This window comes from Macrosteles quadrilineatus, unplaced genomic scaffold (assembly GCF_028750875.1).
Source record: "Macrosteles quadrilineatus isolate MER2022 unplaced genomic scaffold, UCM_ALF_1.0 Scaffold_7__1_contigs__length_78375512, whole genome shotgun sequence".
Classification (NCBI taxonomy): Eukaryota; Metazoa; Arthropoda; class Insecta; order Hemiptera; family Cicadellidae; genus Macrosteles; species Macrosteles quadrilineatus.
The window spans coordinates 53,864,955-53,878,734 of record NW_026542600.1 but is presented as its reverse complement, the minus strand read 5'-3'; the positions used below and the strand labels follow the sequence as shown (position 1 = coordinate 53,878,734).

Here is a 13,780-nt window from a genome sequence, read left to right as displayed (position 1 = left end):
ATCAAATAGTGTCAAAAGAGTAAAGAAATGAGGTCTTCAGTGGTAGTTTACTGGTTTTAAGCCCTTACTACAATTAAGTAAACTTAATCAATGCTTAAACTGAACCCATCATACACTATACAAACTGTGTATGCTAACGCATTTTCCCGCCATTTTCTATAAAACAAAAACATTCATTTCTTGTAATAAAACTAAGAAGAGGTTAACTGTAAGAAAGGCTATGAGGTTTTCAGTTTTCCGTTATAAATAATAATTGTCATTTTAAGCTTGTGTATACTAAAGTTTTAGAGTTTGGAGTGGTTGATAGTAGACGTGTTGTATTAACTTTGATTTAGTATCATAGTAATAATCTCTAACAGTAGCTCATGTGGTGGCTAACCTGCAATATCGAAGCCAAGACAAGGCAGAAAAAAATCCTCAACTCCCACTCCTACTCTCCTCAAAATTTCTAGCAGCATTTGGTTTGGCCTGTCTGATTGAATGTGAGATTTTAAATTGAGGATTAAAAGTGCAGTTAAATCGAATTAATAAACTTAGTTTTGTATTTGGTGTTGGTGTAACGAATTACGAACTGTCTCTGAACTCTAGTTCTAACCAAGCCTTCATTACACCGAGTGTAAGTTTTACAAAACATATTCGTATATTACCCGCAATCAACCCCTATTGAAATATATATATGAGTTGCTGTAGTGTAGAATACAAGAGCAAAGTCTCCTACAGTCGATTCAATTTTTTAATTTGTCTGTTCTGAAGCTATAATAATTCATTTTGAAGTTTAGTGCTCTAACTCCTTGTATGCATAATACCAGTAGGATCAATACACTGCAGGTATCTGCTTGCACTTCAAAGGTTGGCTAGAGGAGTCAAACCTGTAGGTTAAAACTACTGAGCTATAATCATTCGCATGCTAGTGCTTGCATTCATTCACTAATTAATTTGAAATTAACTTAAACCATCATTAAACTTAGGGCTTTGTTGCCATAAAGCCAAGCAGCATCAAAGTGGCCTAGGCTTATGTTAGGCCTAATTTATTGTGATGTGAGCAGAGAAACCTATCATCAGTTAAACCTAATTGATCAGTAAAAGAGTTTCCATAGGACTAAGACAGGATTGAGAAAGGCAGAGGATAAGCGTCCGGTAACTGGACATGGATTAGGCGTCCGACAGTTACTGTCATAACCTAACCTAACTAACCAAACTTGCTGATAATGAAAAAATCGAATGAAGGTTAAATTCTGTTCATAAAATAAAATTACAAATGCCTCAAATTCTAACAAAAGATGTAAGTTACAGTTAAGAAGAAATGGCATTAGGCTATAAGCAAAATCTTTGACAAAAAGTTAGTGTCTCCGATGGGATTCGATCTAGGCTAGATACCTCTTGTATATTAGCCGAGTACTCTATCCACTACAACTTGAGCACCGATGGCTGTTCATCGTATCGTTGTGGTAATGGTGTTACGGGCCTCCACGACCTGGTGATGTCACCGCCGGTCGCCTAATCCACGTTCGGTTACCAGACACTTATCCTCTGCGACTGAGAAAACCCTGTTAGGCTAGGCCTAATTGATGTTTTTTAAAATGTAGGTTAGGCCTATGATTTTGTAAATAGAGCCCTTTAAACCAGGCTATAAGTTAATGTTGTGCTAGAATAATTTAAATCCATTGGAACAGTTTTTATCTGGAAAGCATTAACCTATTCAAAAGAAAATCAGGCGTCAAAGCTTAAATATCTGTTTTATCCTGTGTATCTGTTCAACCACCACACATGTTTTGAAATTCCCATTTTAGGGTTAAAATGTGGTGCATGGAACCATTGCTAGCCAGCCTAGCAGCACTGCTGCTCTGTCAGTTCAGGCTGCAACATGTCCTGCCAAGAACTGTACAAAGTGCTCATAAGTTAGAGTACCAAAGTTATTGCCTATGATAATATAGCTTATATCTGGATTTTTTTGGTGATCTAACCGTAACTTAAACTTAATAAGGTATTTTTAAAGTCTTTCATATGTTACCACCTAGGATAGGTAAACTTACAATCTATAACTAAGATAACGGTAGGCCTTGGAGGTTGGAGGGTGTACAATTCACAAGTTTTGTTAAGTTAGTTGTTCTTAATTCTTTTAACTTATAATTCAGATTTCACTATCATTCAGCCTCCTACGATTTGGATTTTGTAGGACATGCCCTACAAAATTTAATAATTAATAATCCTACCTACATAATGAATCAGGATCTTTTAAGCTACCCATTGTACCCACTGACTTATAGCCAGTGTTTCAACACGACCAGACCTGGGCGCCCACAAAAAATAAGAAATAAATTTAATACCCAAAATGTTCTGTAATCACTTTTATTAATCAAAAGTGAATTATAGAAATTTATCAAAGTACGTTTCATAATGGTCATTTCTGAAAAAAATGTTTTAAATCAAATAAGATAAGTACTTGACTCACACATGTACCATTCTTATACCGGTACGGTACTTAAAAAAAAAACACCATTCAGAAAACAAAACATTAACTTTCTTTGTTCTTAGGCTTAAGTCAACTGTAAATTTATTTTTCTTTTTAATTGCTTGGCTTGTGAATTTTACCATATAAATTACACATAACAACTTAACTTCAAATAGCTTATTAATTTAAATGTTGGCATGAAGAACGATGACTTACCCTCCTTATGATGCACAATATACTTTTATTTGTTGGTCGTTGGTTCTATGTTTTACCAAATAGTGTAAACATGTGTTTTAAAACACTATATTTTCAGAAATCTTCTTGGGGAAGGCCCCAGACCCCCCAGATGGTCGTTATATATATATATATATATATATATATAAATAATTGAAAACACATTAGTACCCTTTTAAATTCATTTTTAATTAATAAGCGACATGTTTCGACACTTAGGTCATAGTCATGTTTACATTTACAAATACAATAACCTACAATAAATAAATATATAAACTTATATTATATATGTATATATATTGCACCAACCTGTTCCAAATCCACGCCCATGCGACCAGAACTTAAGTAAAATGCCGCTTACCGGGTCAAGCAAATCTGATCCATTACACCTTAACCCTAGGAGTGGCGAGACAAATTTCAGTATATGGTTTGTGAAGTGGCACGCTTATTTTGGTGAATTTGTAAGGGGATTTTTCAAAAATCTGTATACAATTGATATTCCTAAGTAGAGATAAGCTATTGAATTGTACGGTACATTCATTTTGTTCGTAATAGTCAGTAGAATTCAAAAATGGCAATAAAAACCAATTTTAGGAAGGAGGAGTTTTAGAAAAATGTAAAAAAAACCACAAATATTTATATATATTTAAATTTTATTTTAAAAGCAAAAACTTGTCACATGTAATATAAATTTATTGCATGTGTTTAATCCAAAAAATGCAAATTGTACAGTTACCGGTAATTCATTTCTCTACATAGATGTACACAAAATCATAATATAGGCTACACAAAAGAATTATTTTTTAAGATTTACTAGCAACAATACGTAATAATTATTGGAAAACGTAAATTTCTGCAACTACACTTTGATAGATCCAAAAATGCCCTCTAATAATAAATCAATATCATAAATCCATACATTTTTTGAAGCCAATAATATTATTTTAAATAAGAATATTTATCTAAATAAGATAAGTAATAGAATAGTTTGTTTTCACATGAGCAAAAATGTAAACAAAACATTTGATCAGCTGTCACGCAAATTCACTGACTATTTATCCTGTTTTGGATCACACATGTGTAAATATTTATGCAAAATAATGAATAAATATTAGCCTACACCTAATGGGTCATTACGTATGAAATCAACCAATAAAAATTCTTTTCAACCTGACCATCTTGGATTTTGATGGATTTTGAGTCCTGAATCCAAATATTTTTTTTTAAATCTATGTTCATAGTTTCAAAGATATAAATATTTCAATATGGTAATATTTTTATGTTAAATTATTAGGCCTATGTATTAATTATTAATATTAATATTATTATTATTATTTATATGTTTAATATGTCAAAATGGAATAACATGCAGCACATAAGAAAACACTAAACTAAAACGCACATTACACCGTAAAATTACGGATAAAACTCACACTTCAGGAAGTTATCGGGCAAAAACTCACGACAACGCCGCCATTTTAGGTTAGACGATGACAAGTGTTCTGTTCTTTCAGCTTTGAAAAATCCAAGGCTTCTATTTGTGTGACCAGCCTGACAACATTGAATTATACTTTTCAAATTATATATTACAGTGGAGTCCCGATAATCCGAACTTCGGTAATCCGAAAGTCCGCTTAATCCGAAACCAAAAAATATATTTTTAAAATTTTTTTTATAAAAAAAATTAAAATTTAAAAAATTTTTTGAAATTTTTCGAAATGTTTTTGAAATTTTTTGAATTTTATTTTTAGTTTTTTTTATTAAACTTTTAACACAGTTAGCTGTACCTTGTCAACGTATTCTGTAGCGGCCGGGCGAGATAGACTTTTTTTTAGAGTATTTTATTAAATATTTCACCATTTTTGTTATTACTGTAACATTTTTCATTTTCGTCCGACAAATCACAAATGAATTTTATTACTGTAAGTGATAATGCTGCAGCCACTAGGTCTAGCCTTAAGTAATTTGAAAAACAATCCCGGGCTCGTGCCTGCGTCCTAAGACAAAAAAAAATTTTAAAAAAATTATTTTGTTTTTCAAAATGAAAAAAAACAAAAAAAAACGTTTAATCCGAAATATTTGGTAATCCGAAATGGGCCTGGTCCCAACCATTTCAGACTAACGGGACTCTACTGTATATGCGTTTCAGAGATCGACAATTTTTGTCGATTCACCTAACTATCCTCACGTAAAAATTGGCTATTTACAAAAAATGTTTATCAGCTTTGTATTATGGCACTTTGTACAATAATGAAAGTTTACTTCCTCCTTGTTGCAGTGGTATCACTTGTCTTTGCTAGAAACAAAAATTAAGTCTACTATGATTTTTTAAAATTAGCCTACTCATCTTTCACAATTTCACAACGAAACATGGTGGTTGCGAGTTTGCGTGTTATTTTCATTCAAATGTAACTCATGATTGGATTGATTACTTATGTTATAAGGTTCATTCTTACAATAAAATGAAACTTCCGAATTTCATCTTTCCATTGGTATAAGAGTAATGTAATTTTACCTACTATAACTGTGTGTAAACAAATTTTACGTTAATTGACAAATTTTGTTGACTGCCACTTCAGCAACACAGTTTGTGATCGATATTTTTAGTCGATTCACCACTCATAAGGTTAATTCAATAAAAAATCCAGTTTTATCCCTTCATGAAATTTCCTGTTCTGTCCCGAGTAAACTTTATATTGTATAATGCTTAATAGCTCTTTAAATTTAGCCTAGCTATGATACTTTCTAGAATAGTCTGACCAATTAGTGTTTAGTTTTTATCTGAAAATTTGTAAATAACTAAAAAAAGGATCAGAGCCGACAATCTCATTTCATCCCACATCCCGTTTTAAACCTGATCAAGGTCTGACGTAATTGAGTTTTGGGATAAAGATTCCATGTACCTACATGGAAACATTACTGACTGGGAAATTATTTATAACGTGACTATGGGAACCCATAACGATTTTCACTACTGTTAAAACAGAGAAAAAAGTTATCTGCTTACAAAAATTAAATGAACTAGCCCAAGTTTTGAATAAGTCTTTTTGTTAAAATTCTTGTCTGCTTGCTCCATTACCTTACATTAAACTTCTAAACCGTGAGTGAACATACAAAAACTAAGTTAAATAGTTATGATGTTCAACTCTTCAAAGAGATAAAGAAGAAACGTCAAATCATTTATTTCAAGGCATTTGGAATTCAAAGATTACAGTACCAAACGTCAAAGATATGCAACTCTGTTTTTTTAGCTAACAAATTTTAAAGCTAGTGAGTGAACCAAAGGTTCCTTTTCATTTCCTTTATAAGAGTATAATGTACTCTTGCGATATATTAGCACTTTTTAACAAATACTGCTAAGGGTATTTATGTAGATATGAACTTTTAGAGGTGATAAATGCTTTACTTCTGGACTCTGAGGTTTTTTAACACTTAGCCTATATGACTTCACCATAATTAACATGATTTGTTTGTTTTTCTAATAATCTGATGCGATATTGCTTGTTATGTGCAGGATTGATTTCAAAGAAGATAGCCATGAGTAATCCAGTGAAGAAAGTTCCGATTCACCTACAGGTAAACCTTTTGCCCAGATTCTTGTAAAGGCTGTGACAATTTTAATATATTTTTATTTTTAAAATTTGAAATGTTGTATGCCTTACTTTTATTTTCAATAAACAATTTGTTTGGTATATTGTTAACTGTGCTAAAAGTTTTATTTTCCTACCGTTACCTGACAAAGCGGGCTTCATAGCACCGATTTTAGCACGTAAAGTAGCTAATTGCTACATTTACTTTTTTGCCGCACTCCAGTATTCCAGCCAAACAACACTAAAGAATCTGCTTTTATTAGGCACGTAATATGTGTAAGCTTGAAAATAAGCTGGCAACACCTAAAGATACAACGACTACAATCAGCTAGTGCAGCGTTCCCAATTTCGTTCAGCGCTTGGATTTAACCTAACCTAAAAACGTGCTTTATAGTGTTTGAAAGACTGATTATTTTTATGCGTTATAGTAGGCCCCTAACTGTAGGAAAAGTATAATGTACAACGCGAGCACATTGATTACTAAGCTCTAGTTTTCCTATTGGATAGGCCTACCTTAATCTACAGACCAACCTTGTGGTGAAATTGTAAAGCTTAGTTTACAGTTTTTTTTAACGAAGAATATGATAGATTTTTCTATTTTAAGGATGGTTTTCCCATTACACAGTGCTTATTTAAATCATATTTTTCAGAGTGCTCAAAATAGGCTTCTTATCAAAAATGGAAAAATTGTGAATGCTGATGAAATAATCGATAACGATGTTTACATTGAAGATGGTGTCATCAAGTAAGTATGGCATGGATAACTAAATGTTTCTTCGTGGTGTTTATGTAAAAAATATCTAGGAATTTTAATAATTGAATGGGAGTAAAGGGTCACTGATTTGTCTGGCGCAGACAGTTTGAAAATTAAATAACATAAGCTGTAGTTGACTTATGGTAGCCTATATTTATGTCTCAATATTATAAATTGAAACAAGAAATTATGTTTATTAAAAATAGGTATTTACCTTCGTCTACAGCTCAAACTGTTGTAACTTGAGGATTATGTTTATTAAATTATGTTTGTCAAATTACCCCTACGTGCAGCACTATACACATCAGTCCCCTTGATGACATTTTCTATAACCTTTATCTTGTGCAATTGTTATGGAATTGGATCTCATCGTTCAGTTCCAGTATTGGGGAATTTCAAGAGCACACTGAACATCTAACACTAAAGATGTTACATTAAAGTTATGAATAATTTGTTAATAAATTTCCCCCTAGTAGAAGCTATTATCGTAGATGGCAAGGTGACACCTAGACCTTTATCCTATTTACTTTTTTAATTTTTATGACCCCAAAGGAAGACAGGTTTGTATACTGTTAAGTATTTTGTCCTCTGTTAAAAGATTTAGTTAGGTAGTAAAAATGTGAAACCTTTTCAGGCAAATTGGGCGCAACCTCATCATTCCTGGAGGTACCCGAACTATCGATGCCAGGGGAATGTTACTTCTACCTGGTAAGTTTTATAACTATAGTTTAAATATTGCTTTCACCACCGACCAATTTTCATCAATAAAACTCATTTTGGAAATAGGCTACTGTACTCCAAATATGAAAGTTTTTCTGAGTTTAAAAATTAACTTTGTTCATAGCATTCATGCAGGGTCAGTTATGATTGTCGGATCTCTAGCAAATCCATCAAAATTAAACTCATCTGCCTGTTATCTTATGGTGATGAGTAGCGTTACAGTACACTTCACATTTGCTTACCATTTACCATTTGACATTTGGAGTCTTCACCGCAGTTCTTGAAAACCAGGGAATTGTCAATCTCCTCAACCATTCTTCCTACTTCTTGATTTGTGTGTAGTATTGTAGTGTGAGTGAGTGTATGATTCGTGTGTGAACATAATTTTATAGTAATTTTAGTGATTTTATAGTAAGGTCGATTTATGAGGTATTGTTCGAGCTTTTTTTTTATATATATATATAGTGAGCGTATTTACATCTTTAAGTTTGTTAGGCAAGATGTTGCTAATTTTTATTCCCATATAATTAGGGGGTTTGCTGGTTTTTGTTAGTTTGTTGATTTGATTTGGATTAAAGTTTGATTTTACCCTGAGGTTGGTTGTGATCGTGACAGTTTTTATTCTAAGTTGAGGAGGCTTGATTTGAGAAAAAAACAATGATTTCATAAAGATATAGAGATGTTAAGGTGAGGATCTGATTTTTGATGAAGAGAGGTTTACAATGTTCTTCTGGCTCAACTTGTTCCAGGATTCTTATCGCTTTTTTCTGTAGAACTAGTATTTTGTTCAGATCGGTTTCATTGGCAGAGTCCCATGCAATTATGGCATATCTGATATGTGAGGAGAAGAGAGCATGGTACGCGGTTTTGCAGATCTCTTTGTTTGAGATTTTCCTGATTTTTCTCACGGCATATACAACTTGGGATGGTTTAGATTTTCTAGATGGTTGTGGCATGTCAGTCGGTTGTCCAATGTGATTCCGAGAAATTAAGCGTTTTGTTTATTATTTTCTTCTACCAGTGATGAATGGCTAGTCAGTGATAAGACAATGCAGGAACTGGTTTCGGCCCAGTTGACCTACCGTCTCTGGTGCTTGTTTTATCAATGTTTTATCTATTTTACATAACACTTCAAATGTGATTGGATATCCCTATGGCTTGCCCAAGTATTAATAGTAGTTTATTCTAACAAATGCGTAAAGATAGCCTTTACGACACTAGGAGAAAAAACTTCTACGAAAGTCGTAAAGTCTAATTACGCGAGTTGCTTACGCTACTTTGTCTACAACCGTTTTTTCATTACGCTTGTAAAACTTCATTACCTATACAATTGCTGTTACTTTTTTGGCAATAGGTATTGCTAGCAGCATTCTTACCATAAGTAGGGCCTACTTTCAGATACAAGCAGACACATATAACATATTGATACTTTTTACAACACTGAATGTCTTGAAACAGTTAATTTACAAAGTACGTTAATCCCATACATTATCGTTATTATCAGTGAAGGGTAATCAATAAAAAAATTGCAAACCGTTTAATTTAAACCTTTACTTCTATGTCGTCTATTTCACTTTAACTACAGTATATTAATTATATTTTTTTCAAAATTCCTTCAATAAACCTTCCTGCAAACTTTTGGGTTAGCGAATAATTTATTTTTAGGTTAAAGAAAGAACTTGTGGTTTGGAAGTCAAGAGATCAACAATAAAATTGCTTGTTACCAGCTAATAAACTGGTAATTGAAGCGTTAAAATTTTACATCTGTTCTCTCAATCCTTGAATCCCATTTATCCGTTACTTAACATACTAGTGCCGTAAAGTAAGTAAACAATGCAGTGAAGTGAATCTTTTCAATCATAAAAATTGAATTTAAAAGGCTGGCTTTTTAGATTGTTACATAACTGTTTTGTCATCAGGTGGTATTGATCCCCACACACATCTTGAGTTAGAACTGATGGGGGCGACATCTGTCGATGACTTCTACCAAGGCACCAAAGCTGCAATTGCTGGAGGAACCACGATGATAAGTAAGTGGCCAAACAATTACCAACTATAGGCCTAAGGCTATACATTTTTCATTCTAAGAATATTAGGGTAATAATTGTTTAACAAAATACACAAATATTTTTTCCTATAGTTACCTAAAAATGTACATGTTCTCTCACTGATTTGAGAAAGCAAAGTGGCCAATTTGCTCATCAATGTTAACATTGACAATGTTAACATTGTCTCACTCTAATTAATTTGTCTCACTCCAGATTTGCAACGAGAAGGCACGATATAGTGAGCGCGTAACATGCAGGCAACGTTGTATGCGCGCGAAATACGTTGGCAGCACTGGCTGTAAATCAGCTGGTCAAGCTGTTGTACTGTAGTATTTGTCACTTCACATTAAATGTTATATAAAAAGTTCACTTCTGTGTAAAAATAGGTTATGTTTCTTCACCAATTTATTTGTTTTATGGTAACTGTAGGAAAAGTATAATGTGCAACTCGAGTTCAAAGTACAATTGCCTCACTCGAGAAACCATTCCTCACTCGCCTACGGCTCGTGAGTAAGGATTTCTCTCGAGTGAGTCAATTGCTCACTTTTCTCACTAGTTGCACAAATAACTATTAACTTTGTCTTGTTGTGTCAGTTATGAAATTTATTTTGATGCTCTGTAACAAAGATTGCTATAAGGAAGATAAGTTGGAATGCTAAGTTTTTATGACATTTATTGCAGCATAAAATGAAATGTAGTATTTTAGTTGTGCATGGAATCAGAGGTGTTTACCATTAATGAGCATTGAACAAAATTATAACCCTTAAAACCCTTAAATTGATAAAACCCCTATTTTAATGTTTGTTTCCTTATGCCCCTCACAGAATTATCAATATACTTACAAGAAGGGGTTTTCTCTGTAAACCCCTTTTCCAGCTGTCCTACTTAACCAATTTTTACGATTGAGGTGTGATTTTAAAGCTTATGATTTAGCTGAGTGACAAATGGTAACTAAAATGGCAATTTCCTTTAGGCTTTGCCTCCCTAGTGTTCACTTTCAAAGATTTAATGGTGCTGACCAACTTTCAATGTGGCACCTCATTAATCCATTGCAATGGAAATACTTATTCATGACTCACTAATATAACAACCTAAATATTTTTCTTACTACAAATATTTTTACTCAGAGGTGAATTCGCCTGAACAACAAACCATATGACACAATCAGAAAGGAATATGGTATTCCAATATCACTCTTTTGTCATTCATTGTAAATATGAGTTCAATCTATGTTTAATTTATGTTCAATATTGTAGCTATGTTCAATTTTCGTAGTTGACTTTGCACTTCCACAAAGAGGGGAGTCTCTTGTTGAAACATACAACAACTATAGACAAAAAGCCGATGAAAAGGTTTGCTGCGACTACGCTCTACATGTTGGGGTCACATGGTGGTCTGAGCAGGTTAGTAATAAAACAACAAACAATCTTAAAAACCTTCAGAATACCTATCAAGATGATGTTGAGTTCAGTTTGAATCTGGTCAGCTGATCTCAATTTGCTTTTCCTGACTTAGTCCTAAAATGTGTTTTAGCACATACTTTTTCTTCGGTGAACACAAGAAAACTTTAGTTTGTTGAGCTTGAAATTGTCTGAATATTCCCTATATGGGAAATTTGATAAAACATTTATAGCTGATGATATTTATGCATAAGAACTAACTTAGAACTATTTAACATATAGAATTTTAAATCGAAACATACAACAAATTGAACAATTAGTATAGAATAGCCATTGCTTTTACAACGAATAAAAGTCTGTTATTCTGACAGAAACATGCCATTATTTACATAGCACTACTAGAGGATATTTCTAGAATTGAATGAAATAACATATTATTTCTTTTCTTTTTTTACATGCACTATTTACAATTATTGCTCAATAAAATCCAGAATAATTTGAAAAAAATCTAATTGGGTTGAAAATAAGTTGAAATTGAATTAGCACAGTGTGTTAGTTCTCATGATTCTAAGAAGTAGCAAATTAGCTTACGATCAAATATCAATAACTAAAAAAAAACATGGCTTATAAAGTGATGTACTCATTTTAAAGTTACTTTAATTAAGGCCTATTTAGGCAAAACCTACGGTTTTTATTTAAAATATACATGATTCAGAGTGTTAAGAGGAAAAAAACAATGGTTTCATTATCATACATAATTTAAAAAATAAAATGGCTCAGTTCAAAATTTAAATAGTCTTTCCGATAATTGTTTTATAATCCGTGTGGACTTGGAGGGAGGGACGGAAGGAAGTGAACTAAGGTCAAAGACATTGTGTGTCGTCACACCTCGTTGGTATTCATACCTGTCGCCTTTGAATGGTTGTGTACTCATGACCTTCACAATGGTTGGATTGATCGTTGTGTTTCATTCATTATTCTTTTCTTACAAGACCCTATTTTTTCTAAAGATCCCATTTATTATTTTATATATATAAGATAATTCTTGATAAATATTTGGTATTTTTTTATTATTTGAGTTTTAGATTCTTGTGTTTTTAAAATTAGTTTAGATTCAGTAGTGGTGACTCGATCTTTAAATTAAAAACTGAAATGAAATGTGTTAGTTGTCTTTTGCATTTTTACAAATTATTGACAATGTCATAAAACAGCTAAAGTTATACCATAGTCACTTAATGAATACAATATAGCTAATGACACACAAGGAGACATGTTATAATACATATTTTAAATATTACAACCAAATAATCTTTTTGTTAAGAAAAATTCAATGCATTTGGAATAGTGGAGGTGATTAAACCCCATAACCAACTAAATCTAACAGTAATTTGGCCAATTTGCAAACTGACACAATTAGCCTATTACAAAAGAAAACAGGTTGTTTATAAAATGATGGTGCAGAAAAAAAGTTTAATTTTTTGGTTACTGTACCTTGATTAAAACAGCTAATAATGCAAACAATTGGAAGAGCAGGTTTACAAGTTAGTAAACCTCCCTACCCAACGCATCATTCACAGGACAATCTTTTCTTATGGCTATTATTTATTTGTAAAAAAAATTTCGGTGGCCTCTTTTAACTTTGAATTTGCCTGTCCACTTGAGCCTGGGCATAAAATTTAAAAAGCAAAGCAAGGGGTGAAGGGGTGAACCAGTATAGTAAAAACAATGCTGATAAATATTAGTGGTTGCAGCGGGACTCAAACCCACGACATCACTGCCATGGTATTTGTACCGACTGACCCACCGATTCACCAAATCCATGTAAATCTATTAACCTACGACTATTTTTTACTTTAGCCTTTTAAATTTAATTTTTTAGTATCTAACTAATTCACTTTACCACATTGTTTACTTTACTGCACTAGTGTAGGCCTAGTAAAGTAACGGACCAATGGGGTTTAAGGATTGAAAGAAAAGAATTTAAAAAATGGTAATGCTTCGAAAGCAACTTATCAGCTGGTAACCACCAATTCAGTTGTTGATCTGTCACTTCTGCCGGAAACCCACACATTCTTTCCTCACACAAGGAAAATTAATCTAAAACATAATATGTGTGCAAAACTTTTTATTGACTATCCTTCCAAATAAAAAAAGATTGTAGCCTACGTAAAGTAGTATAAGTATCTCACATAATTATCTTTTTCAAACACTCGTAGAAGTTTGTAAGGCACTATAAAGTTCGCGCCTTAAATTTCTACCTGTGACGTAAAGAGGACTATCTTTACGCAATAATTGCGTAAACTACTATTACATTTGAGTCTCAAATTCTATTTTGAGTATTAATCTTTGTGAATCCTATAGTTATCCAATTTATACTTTTGGATATGTCATTTTAAATCTCGTGTGATTCAATTTGAGTATTTGTGTAAGATTTTCTCTATCATGTCGATTACTTATAGGTGAGCAAGGAAATGGAGGAGATAGTGAAGAACGGAGTGAACTCATTCAAGGTGTTCATGGCATATAAGGACATCTACATGCTGAAGGACTCAGAGCTGTACGAGGTGTTTGCCCGGGTGAAA

At 32.7% G+C, this 13,780-nt stretch overlaps 1 protein-coding gene across 1 annotated transcript in view; it reads left to right on the top strand.

Annotated features, from left to right (window-relative positions):
• The first annotated feature begins 429 nt into the window (after nt 1-429).
• Nucleotides 430-13,780, top strand: part of LOC128998988 (dihydropyrimidinase-like) — a 14,537-nt gene continuing 1,186 nt past the window's right edge. The window contains exons 1-7 of the mRNA XM_054425345.1: nt 430-616; nt 6,201-6,262; nt 6,927-7,021; nt 7,665-7,738; nt 9,670-9,780; nt 11,074-11,201; nt 13,658-13,774. Coding sequence (XP_054281320.1) covers nt 6,224-6,262; nt 6,927-7,021; nt 7,665-7,738; nt 9,670-9,780; nt 11,074-11,201; nt 13,658-13,774 — 564 coding nt within the window. The 5' untranslated portion in view covers nt 430-616; nt 6,201-6,223. The remainder of the gene's footprint in view (nt 617-6,200; nt 6,263-6,926; nt 7,022-7,664; nt 7,739-9,669; nt 9,781-11,073; nt 11,202-13,657; nt 13,775-13,780) is intronic.